The 24,261-nt window shown below is 44.4% G+C and overlaps 1 protein-coding gene across 10 annotated transcripts in view; it reads left to right on the top strand.

Annotated features, from left to right (window-relative positions):
• The window catches only part of plxna4 (plexin A4), a 712,781-nt gene that overhangs the window by 534,989 nt on the left and 153,531 nt on the right, over nucleotides 1-24,261 (top strand). For all 10 annotated transcript variants that reach the window (XM_073066781.1, XM_073066783.1, XM_073066775.1 and 7 more), the window contains exon 10: nucleotides 22,194-22,394. In XM_073066781.1, coding sequence (XP_072922882.1) covers nucleotides 22,194-22,394 — 201 coding nt within the window. The remainder of the gene's footprint in view (nucleotides 1-22,193; nucleotides 22,395-24,261) is intronic.

Raw genomic sequence — 24,261 nt, 5'->3', positions numbered from 1 at the left:
GAGTATTTGATGGCTCTGGGCTTTTACTTGCTGGAAATTAGAAGGATGGTAGGGTGGTGGTGGAGAACTCATTGACATCTATAACATGTTGAAAAGTCTTAATAGAGTAGATGTGAAGAGGATGTTTCCTACAGTAATGATTCATCCTTTCTGCAGTGCCTTTGACCCTTGCTCTTGAATTGGTGATATTCTTCCCACAGCATTGTTGCTAGCCACCACTGAGACCCAGTAACGATTCTAGGCCCAGTTCCAAGTTGGGATGGTTTGTGACTTTGTTGATAAGACCATTACATACAGGAGCAGAGTTAAGCCATTTGGCCTATCGAGTCTGCTCCACCATTTCATCATTACTGATCCAGTTTTCCTCTCAGCCCCGGTCTCCTGCCTTCTCAATGTACCCGTTCATGTCCTGAAGAATCAAGAATCTATCAACCACTGCCTTAAATATACATGAAGACTTGACTTCCACAGCTGCCTGTGGCAAACAATTCCACAGATTCAACACTCTCTGGCTAAAGAAATTCCTCCTCATCTTCATTCTCAGAGGGCACCCCTCTTTTCTGAGGCTATGTCCTCTGATTTTAGACTCTCCCACCATAGGAAACATCCTCTCCATATTCAAGGTCTTTCAACATTTGATAAGTTTTAATTAGGTCACCCGTCATTCTTCTGAATTCTAGTGAATACAGGCCCAGAGCCATCAAACACTCTTCACATGACATGCCATTCAATCCTGGAATCATTTTTGTGCACTTCTTTTGAACCCTCTCCAGTTTCAGCACACCTTTTCTCAGATAACCTGCTCACAATGCTACAAATGAGGCCTCTCCAGTGTTTTATAAAGTCTCAATATCACATCCTTGCTTTTATATTCTAGTCCTCTTGAAATAAATGTTAACATTGTATTTGCCTTCCTCACCAGGCTCAGCCTGCAGGGACTTTGGCGACAGAGTTTTACTGTGCCTGCTACCCCTGTCCTCCTTGCTAGCAGAAGTTAACTGTTTGAGATGAGCTGTCAAAATAGTGTTGGCAAGTGACTACAGCGCTTGCGTTATGTAAATGGTCCACACTGTAGCCATGGTGCAATGATGTTGGCAGAAATGAGTGGGAAATTGGTTTAGTATTGTCATGTGTACCGAGGTACAGTGGAAAACTTGGCTTCGCTTGTCATCCATACAGATCATTTCATCAGATCAGTGCCTCGAGGTCGTATAAACCAAAAGTATTAACAGAATAACCATAGTAAAGATCATTATTAATAATTCTGAGAGTCTTATAATTTAGATTAAAAAAGAACAATTATAATAGAAGTAATATATTATTATAACAATATAATTAAAGTAGATATGGAGATAGCAAGCTTGCAAATTTCCAGCACCATTGTGCTGTTTAGTGTGGCGAATGAATATTTAAGGATGAAGTACCAATCAAGTGGCTGCTTTGCACTGGATGTATTGAATTCCTTTAGTGCTTTTTGGATGTAGACCTATCCAATAGGTACAGAGTATCCCATCATTCTTGAGTCTTGAAAATTGTGGAAAGGCTTTGGAAGATCCACAAACCAACTTTGAGCCTCAGTGTGTACGTGCCAGTTAGGTTCTGTTTCTCGACCAGCCTCAGGTTGATAGAAAAACCCGCATGGTTCAGAAAAGCTTTCCTAACAGATTGGTGATTCCAGTTCCACGTGATGTGGCTGATGCTTCACCCTCTCTAAAGCAAGTCAGTTTTAACAGATTCAGTGCCACTTCACCTAGTTCAGTCTGACTTCTCACCATCGCCTCTTTCCCAAGGAAAAAAAAACTAATAAAGATGCCTTTCCTGCCCAGCTTGACTCTATGCATTTCTTACGAAGACCAGAGAAGCACTGGGCATTTCCAGATATTGGAAATTTGCCAAGCACCTGCTTTATTGATTGCACCTCCTCTTTAGCAGGGAGCTCAAATCCCATCAGGGCAGCTGAGAATTTTAAATTCAAGGAATTATATATAGCTGGCAATTTCAGAAGAGCTAGTATCAGTAATTACCAATGCTCTCTGTGTGCTGGTTACTATCTTATCTAAAGAAATTAATCCTTGGGAAACCTTGTGTTTAAGGAGTGAACTGCATGGATGTAAAAAGCCTTGAAAGTGGAAAATTTTAGAACATGGAACATTACAGTACAGAATCTGTCTGGTTCCCTATTGTCCTTCAGGGAAGGAAATCTGCCATCATTTTCCCAGTAACTCCACATCCACTCGTGTGGTTGACTCCGAACTGCCTCCACACTTTAGCAACAGTTAGGACAGAACAATGAAAACTTGACTCAAATGACTAATAAAATTCTCCATGAGTTCAAACCCCACTTGAGCATAGCACTGCTACGCTGTCAGAAATTACCAGATCTCAGGAAACCTGGGTCAAACTGAAAGGTGAGGAGCCTTGTTGAAGGTCTTTGCAGGCCTACTGAGCAACCTTATTCCTTACCTTTAGTTCCCGCTTTCCCCCCACCCCCTCAACTCCCTGCCATGTTTACAGTGACTGCCACGCTCCCAATGGCAACCTCAGGCCCCTTATCTACAGCAGTTCCCTTTCTGCCAGAGACTGAAGATGCTGGAATCCGGTACAATGAACAATCAACAACCCTTGAGGGTCTCGGCCTGAAACGTCGACAGCGCTTCTCCCTATAGATGCTGCCTGGCCTGCTGTGTTCCACCAGCATTTTGTGTGTGTTGTTGTTTGAATTTCCAGCAACTGCAGATTTCCTCGTGTTTGCTAACAATGAACAATCAGCCGGCCAAACACAATCAATCGAGCAGCACCTGTGAGGAGAAAGAATTGCTGGCGTTTTGCGCCGAAAACCTGATTCAGAACAGATGTGACAGAACAGACCCGAAGCACTGACAGTTCCTTTCCTCCTACAGATGCTGCTCGACCCATTTGAGTTCCTCCAGCACATTGCTGTGGTACCTAAGCACATGGGGTATGTGCTCTCTGTGAAATCAGAATATGGGAGGTGTCAGTCTGGAAGCAGGATAATTTCCTGTGTGATATAAGGATTGTGAAGAACATGCACATATCTTGAATCAAGACCAAATAATCACTGACTGTTACAAAACAACTCCATTGAAAGCAGCTTGAACGGACAGTGCAATGAAACAAGTCAGTGCTCAATTATTCTGAAGCTGATTCTCCCCTCAGGATCTATAAATCCAAGTCCCACCAGGCTCCATCAACATCTAACTGACCCACCGCCCATAAAACAGAACGACTATTGAAGTACATTTGGACAGTAAAGGGACACCAAATCAGTGGTAAGGCATAACATAGATTTGCCTTTCAAACTGATGATCCAAATCAGATAACTGAAGTGAGAGCATGGGTAAACTCAGTGTGCATTTCTGTCACAATCCAGCACTGCAGTTGTATGTTGCCAATAAATGATTACTTGGATCTTCAACGATTATTGTGCCCACCTCTCCTTTCTGATTCCCAAAAAATAAAGGATGCATTTTGGTCAGAATGAGCCACGCATAGGTGTAATATCACTGGCGTTTGTGAAGAAGTGTTGTTTTGCAGCCACAGTACATTCCAATACATTGTAATAAAAAATATAAAATACAATTAGTATATATATAAAAAATAACTTAAGTAAGGAGGCCTCCAAGACAGAGATTACAGGGTCACCGAATGCAGGGATTTGCGTAGATGTAATTTTATTCTCCCTTTAAAAGTGTGCATAAAAAGCATTGAGCTCATCTGGGAGTGGAGCAGCATTACTGTTCATGGTGAGTTCTGATGACGGGTCTCTGCCCGAAATGTCAGCTGTTCACTCTACCTGGCCTGCTGTCCCTCCAGCATTCTGAGTGTGCTGCTTGGATTTCCAGCTTCTGCAGATTTTCTTGTCATTGTGCTACTACCATTCATGATGTTAGGTTTCAATTTGCAGGAAGTAATGGCCTGCAAACACCGCCAGAGCAGACATGCGTCTGATTTTGTCTCTGGAATTGCTTCTTCACATAAGGTAGCCTTTCATAGGTCGTACCTGGATAACTTGTGTAGTTCTGGATCACTGGTCTTGAATGCCACAGATCTAGCCCTCAACAGAGTATGAATCTCCTGGTTCATCCACGGCTTTTGGTTTGTGTGTGTCCTGTATGTTCTCGAAAGCACACACATTCGTCCACGCAGGTTTTGATGAAGTCGCTGACAGCTGCAGCGTATTCATTCATATTGAAAGATGAATGCTGTCCTGTTCACCAACTCAAAGCAGTCCTGTAAGTGTTCCTCTGCCTCCCTTTACCAGACCTTCTTGGTTCTCAGCACTGGTGCTGCAATCTTTGGTCTCTGCCTGTATGCTGGGAGTAAAAGTACAACCAGGTTATCGGACTTTCCAAAGTGTGGGTGTGTGATGGCAGAGTGAGTGTTCTTGATAGTGGTATAACTGTGGTCATGTGAGTTGGCTCTTCTGGTTCCACAAGGCCTGGTTGAAGTCCCCTGCATCGATAGGGTGCACTGTTTCATGATGCTGATTATGATCCTCAGCTCCGCCACTGCCTGCCTGAAATTGGCCTAAGGTGGATTGTATGATGATGGTGGAGAATTCCCTTAGCAGAAACTTGGATGACATTTGACCATTCAGTGTTCCAAGTCAGGTGAGCAGGACTCAAACAGACCTGCCATGTTTGTGCACCACGATAAGTTAATCATAAAGCATACGCCACCTCCTCTGCCTTTAAGAGACTGAGCTGTCCTGTCCTTGCAGAGAATGGTGAAGCCATCGAGCTGCAGTGCTGCATCCTAAATGGCAGGGTTTAGCCATGTTTCCATGAAGCAACGTACATAGCAGTCCCTGATGTCCCTCTGGTACAGCAATCTAGGTCTGAGGTCTTCAGTTTTATTTTGCAGAGACTGTTCCTTCATCAGCAGGATAGCTGGGAGTGGAAGTCTAAAGCCTGTGTATCTCAATTGAACTTGTAAACCAGCGCAGTGTCCCTGCTTCCACTTTCTTAAAGGAGAACTGCCCTCGTGACTTGAGTCTGCCATCTGAGCTTCATCACCTTTCCGTATCGATAGATCTTTTTAAAGTCTTAAAACGATGCTGCTTACTGATGTACCCATGGCCGTGACTATGGAGTTCAGGTGTAGTAGTCCCGAACGGGAATATTTGATGGTTCCCATCTCTTGGACTTCCTTGTGATTTTGTGATCACTAGGCCTTCATTTGCCACTTTACTGCTGAATAAAGTGTGCTCAGCTGAAGTGGGCTGCAACTACCCAAACATCTTACAGAGAAAGGGTTTTATGTCATTAGAAATAAAGGCAAAGCATGCTGGATTCTCTCTTTGAGTCAAATTTTCACGCTGCTGTTAAGTTTTCACATGTTTCCAACACTACAGATGATGCCTTGTTGTCTTGTTTTTTTCCTGTTGTTATTGTTTGTGCTTGTGTTGTTCATTGTTGTGTTCTGATGTTGCTGAATATTGTGGGCATGGTATTTGGCGCTGAAATGTGTGGTGGCACTTGTGGGCTGCCCCCAGCACCTTCTTGGCTACGTTGTTTGTTAACACAAGCAATGCATTTCACTGTAATAATAATAGTAATAATAACTTCTTTATACAGTATTTTTATACAGGCAATGTAGTTTAAAGTGCTTTACAGTTTGATAAACAGCAAACATGAAAATAAAAGAGAAAGATGTTAGTTAAAAGCAAGGTGAAATAAATGGGTTTTGAGCTGGTGTTTAGAAGTGTCAACTGAGTCTAGAAGCTTAGAGTTTTAGATATTGAGTTCCACAGTTTAGTAGCGTAGCTCAGATAAATCTGACCTGCCAATGGTCTTTTGAGGGAGATTGTTTAAATTTAAGAGACCTGTGTAAGAAGACCTGAGAGCTCGAGCAGGATTATAAAACAAAAAAAGAACGATTCTGTGATGTGCCCCAGTTCCTGACCAGATAGAGCTTTAAAAACAAGTAGAGAACTTTAAGATCAATTCTAAAAGATGCAGGAAGCCAGTGCAGAGTAGTTAGGATCAGAGTGCTTTGCTCCATCATCCTGGTTTTGGCTAAAAGTCTAGCAGCAGTGTTCTGAATGAGTTGAAGATTGTCAATAGATTGCTTTGGAAGGCCAGTGAGGAGCACATTGCAGTAATGTAGTCTGTTCTATATAAAGGTGTGAATTAGTTTTCAGCATCAATATGTGACAGAAATGGATGCACCTTTGAAATATTTCTTCAGCGTATGTTTTGATGTACATGTGATATATAAGCCTGAATCTGAATCTAAGCATTTACAGTTTTACCTAATAAACAGAGGTCATTGAGAGTCAAAAGACGAATGGAAAGCTCTAGTTGCATTTAGTGCTTATTGCTTCAATGAGAAAGTTGTCATTGTTTAATAATTGTAAATGATACCAATTTGGAAACAGATCAGAAAGGCAACCTAACCCCAGCTGTTGCCGCTTTCCCTCCAAAAAGTAATGAGATTAGAGATTGATCAAAGCAATTTATCTTAAAATGCAAAAAGAAACATACACCAGATATTTCAACACCACCACCTTTGCTACAACTACAAGCTTGGAAATCAGATTCATGCGGGCAACGTTTCCCTCTGTTGGGGAAGTGTAGTAAATGGGGCATATGCAGTTCAGGGCTGGACACCTGCACTCAGAAAGCAGCTGCAAACTCACTGAAGAACTCTCCTGAGTTCAAAAATGAGGGATAATCTTTTGTCACATCTTAAGATTCCAAGAATCCCTAGTAGGATGGTTGCTATGACGATGTTTCTCCTTGTGGGTGAAGTCTAGAAGTAGCGGGCACTACTTTGGAATAAGAAGTTATCCATTTGAAGTGGAAATAAGGAGAAATTTCAGAATCAGAATCACTGACATTTCTTGAAATTTGTTGGTTTGTGGCAGCAGTGCAGTGCAAGACATAAAAATCCCTTTAAGTTAGTAAAAGTAAATAAATTGTGAAAAAGCAGAAATGGTGTAGTTTTCATGGGTTCATAGACTGTTTAGAAATCTGATGATAAAGGGGAAGAAGTTGTTTCTAAAACATTAAGTGTGGGTTTTCAAGCTCCTGTACCTTCTTTGCTTTAGTGTTAATGAGAAGAGGGCATTTTTCAGATGGCGACGGTCCTTAATGTTGGATGCTGCATTCTTGAGGCATAACCTTTGGAAGAAGCTCTTGATGTGTCTGTGATGGGACTGGCTGAGTCTACAACCGCCTGCAGCCTCTTTTGATCCTGAACATGCAATTTTTTTTTTAGAATAGAGGCCTGCAAATCAAAACATATAAATAGGAAACTGTTCGATTTGATAGAGTATTTACATCTCTGAATTCTAATTTCCTCTAGTCAGGCCTGTTCTCAAATAACCTGACCAATAATCTCACTCTAGGTTTCTTCTTTATCTTCCTCTCTAACTGAATGCCCTTCCTTTTTTTACACATATCTGTCACTCCCGCTTCAAATACAATTCTGCTTACACACATCTATTTCAAAATAACATCAGTTGAGTCCATGATAGTGGAACCTCCGCTGGAAAGATAGAAAATAATATTTGAAAACTGGGTATTTATCAGTGTTTATGCGCCTGCTGTGGCTATCTTGGAAACAGCTGCAGGAACAGAGACGTTGCCGGAGCAACAACCTTCAGTCCTCTCAGATCTCAAACCTTGCCATTCCAAATCTTCATAGTTCATTAAGTTCACTCTTAGCAATATATTTGACACTTCTTTCCATGCTTTTGATTGGCTAATATGTGAACAAACCTTTGAACTTTAAAAAATCCCATGGTATCTAAAAGAGCATCACTGAAAAACCAGACCTGAAAGTGGCAGATGCCTGGAGCACGCTGTCAGAAACAGTGGTAAATGCCAATCCGATTGTAGCGTTCAATGGGCTTTTAGATGAATATGCAGGCAGTGGAGGGATACAGATCATGTACAGGCAGAAGGGTTTATCCTTCAGAATAAAGGGGGTCGACTTTTGTTGGCTGCCAGTGACTTGCGGTGTTCCACATGGGTCAGTATTGGAACCACTCCTTTTCACGTTATATGTCAATGATTTGGATGACAGAGTTGGTGGCTTTGTTGCCAAGTTTGCAGATGATACAAAAGATAGGTGGAGAAGGAAGGTAGTGTTGACGAAATGGGGAGTTTACAGAAGGACTTACACAGATTGGGAGAATGGGCAAAGAAGTGGCAGATGGAATATTGTGTATGGTTATGCACTTTGGTAGAAGGAATAAAGGCTTGGGTATTTTCTAAATGGGGAGAAATGATGTGCTGGCATTGGAGAGGGTCCAGAGGAGGAGGTTCACAAGAATGATTCTGGGAATGAACAATAAAAGGAGCGTTTAATGGCTCTCAGCCTGTACTCACTGGAGATTAGAAGAATGAGGGGGTATCTCGTTGAACCCCATTGAATATTGACAGAGTGGATGTGAAGAGCATGTTTCCTATAGTGAATGAGTCCAGGATTAAAGGGCACAGCCTCAGAATAGAAGGATGTCTATTTAAAACAGTGATAAGATAGAAACATAGAAAATAGGTGCAGGAGTAGGCCATTCGGCCCTTCGAGCCTGCACCGCCATTCAGTATGATTATGGCTGATCATCCATCTTAGAACCCTGTACCTGCTTTCTCTCCATACCCCCTGATCCCTTTAGCCACAAGGGCCATATCTAACTTCCTCTTAAATATAGCCAATGAACCGGCCTCAACTGTTTCCTGTGGCAGAGAATTCCACAGATTCACCACTCTCTGTGTGAAGATGTTTTTCCTCATCTTGGTCCTAAAAGGCTTCCCCTTTATCCTTAAACTGTGACCCCTCATTCTGGACTTCCCCAACATCGGAAACAATCTTCCTGCATCTAGCCTGTCCAATCCCGTTAGAATTTTATACGTTTCAATAAGATCCCCCCTCAATCTTCTAAATTCCAGTGAGTATAAGCCTAGTCGATCCAGTCTTTCTTCATATGAAAGTCCTGCCATCCCAGGAATCAATCTGGTGAACCTTCTCTGTACTCCCTCTATGGCAAGAATGTCTTTCCTCAGATTAGGGGACCAAAACTGCACACAATATTCTAGGTGCGGTCTCACCAAGGCCTTGTACAACTGCAGTAGAACCTCCCTGCTCCTGTACTCAAATCCTTTTGTTATGAATGTCAACATACCATTTGCCTTTTTCACCACCTGCTGTACCTGCATACCCACCTTCAATGACTGGTGTACAATGACACCCAGGTCTCGTTGCATCTCCCCTTTTCCTAATCGGCCACCGTTCAGATAATAATCTGTTTTCCTGTTCTTGCAACCAAAGTGGATAACCTCACATTTATCCACATTAAATTGATGGAATTTCTTTAACCAGAGGATGGTGAATCTGTGGAATTCATTGCCAAGACAGCTGTGGAGATCAAGCTCTTGACTGTTATGTATTTAATGTTTTGGTAATACTTGAGTAACCTTGTATATGTTAATTGTTTGATTAAGCTTTCCTTTCATTTAATTTATTAGTTTCGTGTTATATGTATAAATATATGAATTGCATGCGTCATCATGCTACCAAGAGATACAGATGTGCCTCGGTTAAAGGAAAGACAGACTAGATCCATATTCCCAGGCTCTCATGTCTTCCTTTGAATTAATTTAATGTCTTGATGTAACAAAACATAAAACTGAGTATAGTTAAAGTGGAGGTTGATCAGTTCTTGGTTAGCCAGGGCATCAAAAGTTACAGAGAGAAAGCAGGAGAATGGGGTTGAGAGAGAAAAAAAGTACAGGCATGATGGATTTGATGGGCCGGGTGACCTCATTCTACTCCGTTGTCTGATGGCCCTGTGTTCTTATGGATTGGTTTAATTTGGTGTCACGCTCAGCACTGACATCATGGACTCTAAGACCTGTTCTGGGGCTGTACTGTTTGATGAAAGTACGATCAATAAAATTGTTCCGTCAAATTTACTGGTGATAGTGTGAGCTTCTCCTCATACTTCCATGAGTTGGCCTAAGGCATTTTGAAAAGCATCTTAAATCAGCACTGCTGAGAGGATCAACAGGGTCTCGCTTCCATCCATGAAAGATATTTATCAGGAGTGCTGCGTATACGGGGCCCCTAACACTGTCAATGATCCTTCCCATCCATCAATCACCAGGCAGGAGGTAGCATAGCATTAGGACAATAACTGTTAGGATGGGTAACAGCTTGTTCCCCCAGGCCATGAGACAACTGAGCTCCCTGCCACCATGTGCTATATGAATCTCATCAAGCAGTCTCATTACATAGTATTACACTGTTCACAGTTTATATATGTACCTTATTATTTGTTAATTTATTTGTGGTAGTATTCCTTTATGTGTAAACACGAAGTACACTGCAGATGCTGTGGTCAAAACAACACGTACAACAAGCTTGAGGAACTCAGCAGGTCGGGCAGCATCCGTGGAAACAAGCAGTCAACGTTTCAGGGCGAGACCGTAAAGGTGTTGGAGGAGCAACACCTCATATACCATCTGGATGTATGTTTTGTGGTCCATTTCAATACATTGATAAATATTGCTTGGGCAAAATTTGCGGATATCATAAGATTGGGGGCATAGTGGACGGTGAGGGAGCAAAAAAATTGGGAGGGGCATAGACAGGGTAAATGCAATCCAGCTTTTTCTGCTGAGGTTGTGTGAGACTAGAACTAGAGGTCAGAGCTTAAAGGTGTGTAAGGAGAACATATGGGAGAAAATCTTCACTCAGATTGCGGTGAGAGGGTGGAACGAGCTGCAGCGAAGGAGGCGGATGTGGGTTCAATTTTAACATTGAAGAGAAGTTTTGATAAGAGAGGTATGGAAGACTAGTTGATGGGACTAAGCAGGGTAATGTTTCAGCACAGACTAGATGGGCCGAGAGGCCTGATTCTGTACTGTAGTGTTGCAGGACTCCAAAGTATGATAAGGGTCTTCAGCTTCAGCTTGTATCTCTCCCTTCACTGATGCTGCCTGAGCTGATGAACATTATCAACATTTTCTGTTTCATTTCTGTGTTCCAGCATCTGCAGGTTTTGATTTTTTTTCATTTGGCATTCTGCATCCGTTTAATCCCCTTGAGCAGAGTCTCCACTCTGTGGAATCAACAGATATTTTAATATAGAATAATGTGTGCTGAGTCATACAGGAGCAGTGAACAGCAGGTGTGTGTGCATGATGAAAGGGCATTCATTAGCAGAGGAAGAGAAGCCAGGAGATTGGTGTGAGATTATTGATCATTCACTGAGAATGCAAAATTATTTCCAGCAAAGCTAAATAAATACTGGGTTTCATTACACAGCATCGGACTGCAGGAAGGAAGAGACTCTGAGTGTAAATCTAAAGATCAGATAAAGATAAAGATTAGCTTTATTTGTTACATGTGCATTGAAGATCAAAACTTAGAGTGAGATGTGTTGTTCGTGTCAAGTCAAGTCAAATCAGCAAGGGTTGTGCTGGGCAGCCTGCAAGTGCCGCCTCACTTCCACGCCAACATAGCAGAGCATAGCAACTCACTAACCCTAACTCTAACCATAAGACATAGGAGCAGAATTAGGCCATCTGACACATTGAGTCTGCTCCGCCATTCAATCATGGCTGCTCCTTCGTTTTTGCTCTTCCTCAACTCCCGGCCTTCTCCCCATAACCTTTGATGCCAAGCCCAATCAAGAACCTATCAATCTCTGCCTTAAATACACCCAACGACCTGACCTCCACAGCTGCACGTGTCAACAAATTCCACAAATTCACCACCCACTAGCTAAAGAAATTTCTCTGCGTCTCTGTTTTGAAACGGCGCTCCTCTATCCTGAGGCTGCGGCCTTTTGTCCTAGACTCCCGCACCATGAGAAACATCCCTTCCACATCTACTCTGTCTAGGCCTTTCAACATTCAAAAGATTTCAATGAGATTCCCCCCTCATCATTCTAAATTCCAGCGAGTACAGGCCTTCAAACGTTCCTTGTATGATAACCCTTTCATTCCTGGAATCATTCTTGTGAACCTCCTCTGGACATTCTCCAATGCCAGCACATCTTTTCTAAGATGAGGGGTCCAAAACTGTTCACAATACTCAAGGTGAGGCCTCACCAGTGCCTTATAAAGCCTCAGTATCACATCCTTCCTCTTGTATTGTAGACCTCTTGAAATGAATGCTAACACGGCATATTCCTTCCTCACCACCGACTCGACCCATGAGTTAATCTTTAGTGTGTTCTGCACAAGGATTCCCAAGCCTTTGAAATGTGGGAGGAATTTGGAACATTCGGAGGAAACCCACATGGTCATGGAAAGAATGTGCAACCTCCTTACAGAGATCGGTGGGAATTGAACCCTGGCTGGTGATCGCTGGTGTTATAATGGCATTATGCTAACCTCTATGCTAGTATTAGAACCAGCTTTTAACTTACACTCTCCCCTCGACCTTCTAGATCAGAGTGGTAATCTATGCCTGAAGCCGAAAGAGATGGGGGATATCTTAAATGGAATTTTTGCATCTTTATTTGCTCAGGATGTGACACAGAGTCTGTGGAAGTGAGGAAATGTACCAACAAGGTCATGGACTCTAAACTATTACCGAGGAGGAAGTGTTTGCTGCCTTGAGGCAAATTGGGCTGCATAAATCCCCAGGGCCTGACAAGGCATTCCCTCGGACCCTGTGGGAGGCAAGTGCAGAAGTTGCAGGGGCTCTAACAGAGAGATTTAAGACATCCTTAGCCACGGGTGAGGTGCTGGAGGATTAGAAGATAGCTAATGTTGTTCCATTGTTTAAGAATAAGGCAGGAAATTATAGGCTGGTGAGCCTGGCAACAGTAGTGGGAAAATTATTGGAAGGAGTCAAAGGGACCAGATATACCATATAAGTATTTGGATAGACAGGGACTGATTAAGGATAGTCAATATGGCTTTGTGTCTGGTAAGTCATGTCTAAGCAATCTTACAGTCTTTCAAGGAAATTACCAGGAAAGCTGATGAAGGCAAGGCGAAGGATGTTGTCTATATGGATTTTAGCAAGGCCTTTTACAAAGTCCCACTTAGGAGGCTGGTCAAAGAGGTTCAGTCGCTTGGTATTCAAGATCAGAGAGTAAATTAGATTGGACGTTGGCTTTGCAGAAAAAGCCAGAGAGGGCATGTAAATAGTTACCTCTGTGACTGGAGGCCTGTGACTAGTTGTGTCCTGCAGGGATCAGTGCTGAGTCCATTACTGTTTGTCATGAATATCAATGATCTGGATAACAATGTGGTAAACTGGATCAGCAAGTGTGCAGATGACACCAAGATTAGGGGTGTAGTGGACAGCAAGGAAGATTATCAGAGCTTGCAGCAGGATCAGCTGGAAAAATGGCAGATGGAATTTAATGCAGACAAGTGTGTGGAGTTGCACTTTGGGAGGACCAACCAGGGTAGGCCTTACGCAGTGAACAGCAGGGCACTGAGGATTGTGGTAGAACAGAGGGATCTGGGAATACCGATCCATAATTCCTTTAAAGTGGCATCATAGGTAGATAGGGTCATAAAAAAGCATTTGCCACATTGGTTTTCATAAATCAAAGTACTGAGTACAGGAGTTGGGATAGTATGTTTAACTTATATCAGATGTTGGTGAGGCCTAATTTGGAGTATTGTGTGCCGTTTTTGGTGATCTACCGACAGGATTAAAATGGGATTAAAAATCTGCAGAGAAAGTTTACAAGGATGTTGCCAGGACTTGAGGATGGGGTTATAGGGAAAGGTTGAATAGGTTAGGACTTTATTCCACAGAATGTAGAGAGAGGTACGATAGAGGCATACAAAATTATGAGGGATATAGATAGGGTAAAGCATGCAGACTTTTTCTGCTGAGGTTAGGTGAGACTACACTAGAGGTCAAGGGTTAAGAGTGAAATGTGAAATGCTTAAGGGCAACATGGGTGAGGGGGATGCTTCTTCACTTAGAGTGTGGAATGAGTTGCCAGCGTGAGTGGTGGCTACAGGGTCAATTTCAATATGTAAGAAAAATTTGGATGGGTACATGGATGAAGGGGTATTGAGAGCTATGGACCCAGTGCAGGTTGATGGGACTAGGTTTGGCAAAATGGTTTGGCACAGAATGGATGGGCTGAACAGCCTGTTTCTGTGCTGTACTTTCCTATGACCTTCATTGTTGCTGCCATTAGCATTTTGGAATTCTCTATCCAGACCCATTGCGGCATTATATTTATCACAGATATTCCTGAGATTCAAGGAGATGCCCCACTGCTACTACATTCTTAAGGTAATAGAAATTCTGTGTCAACATCATTTCCAGAACAAGTCTATGTATTCTATAAATACTGACAATGGGCTGAACTTCAACGCTAGAGCTCAGAGGAAAGCTAAGATGGATTGAAAAAAGATCTCTATTGTGTGTTGATTGAGGATGTGATCTGGATGCTACATAAAATTGACTCAGCCAGCCCATTTGAAGTAAAGTTGCTTTTTCTTCAGTTGAGTGGAAGAACTGTTATGATAATGTTGCGAATGGGTGGTAGAGCACAGAACATTGGTGAGGCTGTAGGCTTCATTACAGATCTCAGCAAGCTCCTTAACGAATGACTAAATAGGATTGAATGGAGTAGTTCTTTGTCTTAGGTTAGATGTTGAGGGGCTGGAGTTACTGGAGCGAATGCCAAGTGATGTCAATCTTACAATGTGTTTTATTTACTTACTTAGAGATACAGGCCCGCCTGCCCCAGCAACCCACTGAACTGATTTAATCACAGGACAATTTATAATGACTAATTGACCTACTAACCAATAGGTTGTTGGACTGTGGGAGGAAACCCATGCAGTCACGGGGAGAACGTACACACCTTCTTACAGAGAGCGGCGGGAATTGAACCCGGGTCATCAGTAATGTCAACCATTGTGTTAACCACTGTGCTATCGTGCTGCCCCTGAACAGCTGTTGGTCAAATCCAACACAAATGTCCGCTTATAAAAGGTTGCTTGGCACGAGAAATGAGTGTGAATTCTTTGGAAAATTCTGCTGCTCCACTCCAGGATGCCCTACATGACCATTTACAACACTGGAGTCAATGTGCTTTTGTACTCTGAAAGTAGAGGACAGGGGGATTGGGCGGGAACATGCACTTGAGAGAAAAGAACAGTCTTGTGAGGTAACTTAAGTGGAGCAGTGGAATTCTCCCTGGTATCCTCACTTCTTCCTGCATTTCTACACATCGTGCCGTGGAATTACCTGCTTACAGTGGATGTTTGGTAGAAGTAGGAGTTAGGTATGTGGAGAAAGCTGCTTTCACCACTGCTCCTCACCCTACCCCCACCTCCCCCATGGCACTGGCCCATGCTTTGATGTTGCTGATATCACCCTGTTAGAAGCTTAAACTCAAGTTTGCCTGAGGTGACCAATGGAGCTGGCAAATGAATGGTCAGAGTGTTGGGCCTGATGAGCATCTCAAATGGTCAGCGTATGGCCTTCTCTGTCCCAGAATGTTGTGGAGGACACATCAATAGTATTAGTATTTGTATTGTCACATGTAAATCTGTGGGAGCTAAGGTTGTTGGGAATGGCGAGGGTGGAGTGCCGTGGGAAAGGGGTGGGGCAGGTTTGCAGAGGAGGAGTGCCAAGGGTGGAGGTGGTGTGGGTCCAGACACACCCTACCCTGAGACACCAGGCAAGATCATTTGATCCCAAACAATTGGTTTATTTATCTTTTCAGAATGTCTCTCTGGTGCTTCCCACTTCCCCTTTTCCCAACCATGATTCCCCTCTCCCTGCCCCTTCCCCCACTCAGTCCAAACTGGAGTCCCATATCAGAATCAGGTTTATCATCACTCACCTATATCATGAAATGTGTTTTTCTGCACAGCTGTATAGTGCAATACATAAAATTAAATAAGTAGTTCAAAAAGAGAGGAAAAAAAGGTTAGACTGATCTTAGACTGGGGTTAAAGGTTGGCTCAATGTCCTGGGTGAAGGACCTGTAATGTGCTGTAATATTCTATGTTCGATGTTCAGTGAAAGGTTTGTCTTGTATTCTGTTCACACAGATCAAATCATTACACAGTGCTTTGAAGTAAAACAAGGTAAAACTATAACAATGCAGGATAAGCGTAAGAACTATAGAGGAAGTGAGGTGCACTGAACAATGAACTGCAGTAACAATATAGATTGTGGGGCTAAGAGTTCATTTCATCATCCAATAGGTAAGAGAAAGTGCATCAGTTATTGAAAAATCAGAGCATTGAAAACCACAGGGAGCTGGTATAGAACAGAGAGATGAGACCCGGGGCAGGTCAACCATGATCTTAGTGAATGGTGGAGCAGATCTGAGGGACGAATGGCCATCTCCTGCTCTGATTGTTCATGTTCTTGAAGAGGAGTCAGTGTGGTGGAGAAGAAGGACGGAGGTGGGTGTCTGTAAAAACCTCTCTGAATTAAAGTGTGGTGTCACCATGGACTTGACACCTTTAGAATCAGAATCAGTTTTAACATCAGTGACATGTGTCATGGGCATTCCCATGGGTCCCAGTTATGTATGCCCTTTTGTTGGCTTTGTGGAGCAGTTCATGTTCCAAGCCTTTACGGGTATCTGTCCCCCTCTTTTCCTTTGCTACATCGATGACTACATTGGCGCTGCCTCCTGCACGTATGCTGAGCTCGTTGACTTCATTAACTTTGCCTCCAACTTTCACCCTGCCCTCAAATTTACCTGGTCCATTTCCAACACCTCCCTCCCCTTTCTTGATCTTTCTGTCTCCATCTCTGTCTCCATCTTTCTGTCTCCATCTCTGTCTCCATCTCTGATATCTGCTATAAGCATACAGACTCTCACAGCTACCTGGACTATTCCTCTTCCCACCCTGTCTCTTGCAAAAATGCTATCCCCTTCTCACAATTCCTCCGTCTCTGCCGCATCTGCTCTCAGGATGAGGCCTTTCATTCCAGGACGAAGGAGATGTCTTCCTTTTTTAAACAAAGGGGCTTCCCTTCTTCCACCATCAACTCTTCTCTCAAACGCATCTCTCCAATTTCCCACACATCTGCCCTCAATCCATCCGCCCGCCACCCCACTCGGGATAGGATTCCCCTTGTCCTCACCAACACCTCCCTCCTCTTTCTTGATCTTTCTGTCTCCATCTCTGTCTCCATCTCTGATATCTGCTATAAGCATACAGACTCTCACAGCTACCTGGACTATTCCTCTTCCCACCCTGTCTCTTGCAAAAATGCTATCCCCTTCTCACAATTCCTCCGTCTCTGCCGCATCTGCTTTCAGGATGAGGCCTTTCATTCCAGGACGAAGGAGATGTCTTCCTTTTTTAAACAAAGGGGCTTCCCTTCTTCCACCATCAACTCTTCTCTCAAACGCATCTCTCCAATTTCCCACACATCTGCCCTCAATCCATCCGCCCGCCACCCCACTCGGGATAGGATTCCCCTTGTCCTCACCTACCACCCCACCAGCCTCCAGGTCCAATGTATAATTCTCTGTAACTTCCACCACCTCCAACAGGATTCCACTACCAAGCACATCTTTCCCTCCCCCGCCCTTCTGCTCCCTATGCGACTCCCTTGTCCATTCATCCCCCCATCCCTTCCCACCGATCTCCCTCCTGGCACTTATCCTTGTAAGCAGAACAAGTGCTACACCTGCCCTTACACTTCCTCCCTCACCACCATTCAGAGCCCCAGACAGTCCTTCCAGGTGAGGCGACACTTCACCTGTGAGTCGGCTGGTGTGGTATACTGTGTCCGGTGCTCCCGGTGTGGCCTTTTATATATTGGTGAGACCCGATGCAGACTGGGAGACTGTTTCGCTGAACGCCTACGCTCGGTCCACCAGAAAAAGCAGGATCTCCCAGTGGCCACACATTTTAATTCCACGTCCCATTCCCATTCTGATATGTCTATCCATGGCCTCCTCTATTGTCAAAATGAATCCAAACTCAGGTTGGAAGAAAAACACCTTATATACCCGCTGGGTAGCCTCCAACCTAATGGCATGAACATTGACTTCTCTAACTTCCGTTAATGCCCCTCCTCCCTTTCTTACCCCATCCCTGATATATTTAGTTTTCTCCCCCCTCTTTTTTTCTCTCTCTGCCCATCACTCTGCCTGTTCTCCATCTCCCTCTGGTCCTCCCCTCCCCCTTTCTCTCTCCCTAAGCCTCCCGTCCCATGATCCTTTCCCTTCTCCAGCTCTGTATCTTTTTTGCCAATCACCTTTCTGGCTCTCAGCTTCCCCCCACCCCCTCCAGTCTTCTCTTATCATTTCGCATTTCCCCCTCCCCCTCCTACTTTCAAATCTCTTACCATCTTTCCTTTCAGTTGGTCCTGACAAAAGGTCTCGGCCCGAAACGTCAACAGTTCCTATAGATGCTGCCTGGCCTGCTGTGTTCCACCAGCATTTTGTGTGTGTTGCTTGAATTTCCAGCATCTGCAGATTTCCTCGTGTTTGTCATGAAATTTGTTGTCTTGTGGCAGCAATACAGTGCAATACATCAGAAATATTATAAATTACAATAAGAAAAATATATTACTTATTGTATGTGTATATATAATTAAATAAGTAATGCAAAAAAGAAGCAATTGTGAGATAGTGTTCATGGGTTGGTTCATTGTACAGAATGGCAGAGGTGAAGAAGCTGTTCAGTTTGTGTCTTCAAGCTGCAATACCTTCTTCCTGGTGATTCTAATAAGAACAGAGCATTCCTGGCTGATTGGAGTCCTTAATGATGGATACTGCCTTTTTGAGACATCGTCTCTGAAAGATGCCCTCAATGCTGGGCACTGGGTGTACCCCTTTAAGGCATCACCTTTTGAAGATGTCCTTGAAGCTGGGGAAGCAGTGCCCAGCATTAAGGACGTCTTACAAAGGCAACGCCTTAGAAAGATGACATCCTGTAGCCAGCATCATCGAATGGCAGCTTTAAAAGGCGATGCCTCAAAGAGGTGGTATCCATCATTAAGGGCTCCCATCACCCAAGAGTGCTCTGTTCTTATTACTGCCATCAGAGAGGAGGAAAAGGAGAATGTAATATGGAATTAGAAGGGAAAATGTAGAGGAGTAGCAGAAGTTTCCTTAGATATTGAACTTCACGCTACCTTAATTGATTTCTCAGAGATAACTTTCTCTCAACAATAATCCTAATCCAGGCCATTGACTTCATCACCCGGTGCCTTCTCCCTACAGCTCAGCAGTGTGAACCGTCTCCTTCAGCGGCCTGTGAATGCAGTGGTTGTGCCCGCTGAATGATAATGGAATAATATGCTTCTCCGTGCTCCCTTGTAAAGTGTTTCAATGCTTCGGCACTTCTCTTGCTGCCTTTGTCTTCGTACAATCAGGAGAGAAAATGCTGAAACACATTCTAATGAAAGAGAGGCAAAGAACAGATGAACAGAATGAGATCAGTTCCGATGGATTTGCAGATACGCTCAGCAGTTGCAATGTGTTAAATAGCTTGACCTTTCAGAGAACATTGATCTGTATACAAAATATATGGAGAGAGAGATAAAAAAAATAGACCTGCAGTTTTTCTTTCCCCTTCTTATGGGATCTGTGCGAGAATCCATCAGAAGGAATAAAGTCTCATTAAATTTCAATTACTTAAAATGACAGCCATGTTAAGCTGATAAAGCCCAACATTGTGTAAAGTTGTCAGTTTTACGATGAGGCTCTTCAGACCTATGTTCCTTTCTCTCCGTTTTAATCCATTTCATATGCAAAGTAGCACCAGCTTCAGGAAAGTGAAGGATTTAGTCAAGTTAATGAACTTCAAGTCATGTCTTACTGTGACATTTTCCCATGCCAAGTCAGAAGTAGCCACCAGACAAAATGCCTACAGATGGTCAAATTTTGATAAGTGGTCTTTTATACTGCAGATCATTCTCATTAGATGTCGCTGTCTGTAGCTACAATATGTTTTGCAGACTGGTACCGTCCTACCAAGTATGTGTCAATTTTGCTGGTCATTTTCTTCAATTGTTTGGCTATGAAGGTGTTTGTTCCAGAGTATCACTGGATCCCAGAGCTCTCCTGGAAGTAATAACTATAACAGAAAAGCAGAGCAGACATTTATTGCTCCTTCACAATTGATGGGCCTTGCGTCAGTATGTGTGAGGAAATAAGCAGGAAATTTATATCTCCGTTGCAGTGAAACTTATATGCTGTCAGAGGTTATAACCTTTCAATCATCTTTGACATGTTGATGTTTCTCTGCTTGCCTTTCTTGCTCATGCGTGTCTCCAGTTCCTCTCTCTTTGGGGGGAGACAGAAGGCTGCTGCTCACATCTCCTATCCGGTTTTGAATTTTCCCTCTCCTCCTCTATCTCTATACTCTTACAGAAAGTGTTGCCTTTGTCTCATCCTGAACCCTCAGTGACCTCCCTTATTCTTAGACTCATGGCTTTCTTCAATACTTCCTTCATTCCTCCCTCTCCCTTCCCCATCACTTCCCTTCCTTCCCTCTCCTCCCTAACTATTCCCTTCCTTTCCCTCCATTAGTTACCCTCCTCTTCCCTCCCCTTCCCTCTCATCCCCTCCCCTTCCATCTCCTCCCCTCCCCTCCTTTCCCCACCCCACCTATTCCTTCCTTTCCCTCCTTCTGTTATCCTCCTTTTCCCTCCCCTTCTGTCTCGTCCCCTCCCCACCTCTCCCCTTCCCTCTCCTCCCTAACTATTCGCTTCCTTTCCCTCCATCAGTTACCCTCCTCTTCCCTCCCCTTCCCTCTCATCCCCTCCCCTTCCATCTCCTCCCCTCCCCTCCTCCCCCCACCTCTCCCCTTCCCTCTCCTCCCTAACTATTCCCTTCCTTTCCCTCCATTAGTTACCCACCTCTTCCCTCCCCTTCCCTCTCATCCCCTCCCCTTCCATCTCCTCCCCTCCCCTCCTCTCCCCACCCCACCTATTCCTTCCTTTCCCTCCTTCTGTTATCCTCCTTTTCCCTCCCCTTCTGTCTCGTCCCCTCCCCACCTCTCCCCTTCCCTCTCCTCCCTAACTATTCGCTTCCTTTCCCTCCATCAGTTACCCTCCTCTTCCCTCCCCTTCCCTCTCATCCCCTCCCCTTCCATCTCCTCCCCTCCCCTCCTCCCCCCACCTCTCCCCTTCCCTCTCCTCCCTAACTATTCCCTTCCTTTCCCTCCATTAGTTACCCACCTCTTCCCTCCCCTTCCCTCTCATCCCCTCCCCTTCCATCTCCTCCCCTCCCCTCCTCTCCCCACCCCACCTATTCCTTCCTTTCCCTCCTTCTGTTATCCTCCTTTTCCCTCCCCTTCTGTCTCGTCCCCTCCCCTCCTCTCCCCACCTCTCCCCTTCCCTCTCCTCCCTAACTATTCGCTTCCTTTCCCTCCATCAGTTACCCTCCTCTTCCCTCCCCTTCCCTCTCATCTCCTCCCCTTCCATCTCCTCCCCTCCCCTCCTCTCCCCACCCCACCTATTCCTTCCTTTTCCTCCTTCTGTTATCCTCCTTTTCCCTCCCCTTCTGTCTCATCCCCTCCTCTCCTCTCCCCTCCCGTTCCCTCTTTCCCTCTCCCCTCCCGTTCCCTCTTTCCCTCTCCCCTCCCGTTCCCTCTTTCTCTCTCCCCTCCCCTCTTTCCTTTCTTTCCCCTCCCCACCTATTCCCTTCCTTTCCCTCCCTCCGTTACCCTCCTCTTCCCTCCCCTTCCCTCTCATCCCCTTCCCTCTTTTTTCTTCCTTTCCCTCCCATACCCGTCCCTTCCTTTACCCCTCCTCCCACCTCCCCATCCCATCCCTTCCTGTCCCTCTCCCATTCCCTCCACTCCACTCCCCACCCCTCCTCTTTCCTTCCTTTCCTTCCCCATCCCCTCCCTATCCCTTCTTCCTTCCCCCCTTTCCCACCTCTCCCTCTCTTCCCCTTCCCTTTTCCTTATATATGTTCTTTAACACCCCCTTTTCTCTCACACTTCCTTCCCTTCCCTTCCACTTTTCCTTTACCCTCCTTTCCAATCTTTCTCCTTTCAACACTGTGTCATGCTCATTGTATTCATTCTCTTTTTAAATGTGGTGCCCTTTTCCAACTGCATCCTCCATCTTTTCTCCTTCCCTCCATTGCCTTGCGCCTTTGCTCAGAGAGGACGGCACTGAGAGCCGTCGGAAATGATTGTACTGAACCTGTTACCCATTCATTCCCTCCATCTGCCAGCTTCTGCCCTTCTTCTCCATAGCTTCGTGATGAAATTCCACCTGTCATCTCTCCTCAGGACTGCCCACAGCTGCTTGCTGCCGAGAAGATCCTGGTACCCGTTAGAGTGGTGAAACCCATCACCTTGAAATCCAAGAACCTTCCTCAGCCACAGTCAGGCCAGCGAGGCTACGAATGCATCCTGAATATCCAGGGAGTGGAGCAGCGGGTCCCAGCCTTACGGTTCAACAGCTCCAGTGTCCAGTGTCAGAACACTTCAGTAAGTGATGCAAATAGACGCGGTCACAGCACTGTCCCCTGGTGTCAGTGTTCAGTCCCAGAAATGGAAGCCCTAACTCTTGGCCAAATGACCCCAGTGGAGTATTGAGAGGTTGCGGTCCATTCTGTTGCCAGATTCTGAGATGCTGTCTGGGATCCCTGGTGGTCTGCAAATGAAATATGTGATAAAAATAGAAAAAAGCTGAATTACAGTAATATGTGTGTATATTCAGTTAAAAAAGTAGTGCAAAAACAGAAATTTTAAAAAAGTATTGAGGTAGTGTCATGGGTTCAATGCCCATTTAGAAATCAGGTGACGGGGGAAGAAGCTGTTCCTAAATCGCTGAGCGTGTGCCTTCAGACTTTTGTACCTTTTCCTCACAATAACAATGAGAAGAGGGTGGTGGGGGTCCTTAATGATGGACACTGCCCTCATGAGGCACTGCTCCTTTAAGATGCCTTAGATGCTACGGAGGCTACTGCCCATGATGGAGCTGACCAATTTTACAACTTTCTGCAACTTACTTCGATCTTGTGCAGTAGCCCCCACCCCCCATACCAGGCGGTGACGCAGCCAGTCAGAGAGCTCTCCAAGGAACATCTGTAGGAGTTTTCGAGTGTTTTAAGTGACAAACCAAATCTCCTCAAGCTCCTAATGAAATGTAGTCACTGTCTTGCCTTCTATATAGCTGCATTGATAGATTGTGACCAGATTAGTTCCTCAGAGATAATGACACCCAGGAGCTTGAAATTGCTCGCTCTCTCCACTTCTGATCCCCCTGTGAGGATTGGTATGTGTTCTCTCGTCTTACCTTTGCTGAAGTCGACAATCAGCTATATTACTACAATATTGTGTAGGAGGTTCTGTTACTTATTGACCAATGTAATATACAGTCAGACCAGAAGCAACGGTGGGGTGGGGGAGGGGGAGCTGTGGCTCTTCAAGCTAATACATTTTAGGAGTTTTCAGTTCTCTGAAACCAAATGAAAAAGTAAATCTTTGGGATTAGAAACATTTTGACATTTTTTTTAACCGTTTAACAAGACCAGAAATATCCAGTAAACAAAAGAACAGTTGTTATTGTCTCCGAACCTCTTCTTTGTTTTCTACAGCGTTTTGAGAAAGCTCAAATATCAAATGTTACAAAGCAGATTTTAATTTTTAAGGAACCTGAATGGCTTGCTAATTACTGCAGTTCCAGCTGCTTGTGACACAAAGTACACCTTATACAACACAGGGCTGATTTATCTGCACAACGGAGCTATTCACATTCTACACACATGCACCATTGTTCTGTAGCAGTGTCTCACTTTACTGATTCTCTTGCAGGTGACTCTTAAAGCTGTGCTGGCTACGAGAGACAAAGACCGAGCTTTGTGAGAAAGAAAGAGAAATATGTACCCGCTGGTTGTGTCACTTTGGAACAGATTTACCTGGTGGGGGGATAGGTTGGCAGCAGGAATGGTTGAACAGAGGAGTGCATAGGTGGAGGTCAGGCAACAGATAGTGTCGACAGCAGGAGAGTAAGGACAGAGACAAAAGAGGATGTAGATGTTGTAAGGCAAAAAATAAACTGCTGGAGGAACTGCTGAAGGGTTTTGGCCCAAAATACTGACTGGTTATTCATTTCCATATGTGCTGCCTAACCTGCTGAGTTCCTCCAGCATTTTGATGATGTAAGGGTGGTGGTCTGACAGTAGATCGGTTGGACAACGGGTGTAAGGATTGTGATTACACAGTAGATAGGTTGGACAACGGGGTGTAAGGATTGTGATTACACAGTAGATCGGTTGGACAACGGGGTGTAAGGATTGTGATTACACAGTAGATCGGTTGGACAACAGGGTGTAAGGATTGTGATTACACA

Source organism: Hemitrygon akajei, chromosome 14 (genome assembly GCF_048418815.1).
Source record: "Hemitrygon akajei chromosome 14, sHemAka1.3, whole genome shotgun sequence".
Lineage (NCBI taxonomy): Eukaryota > Metazoa > Chordata > Chondrichthyes > Myliobatiformes > Dasyatidae > Hemitrygon > Hemitrygon akajei.
Note: the sequence above shows the minus strand (reverse complement) of the source record. Positions and strands in the feature narration are given on the sequence as shown.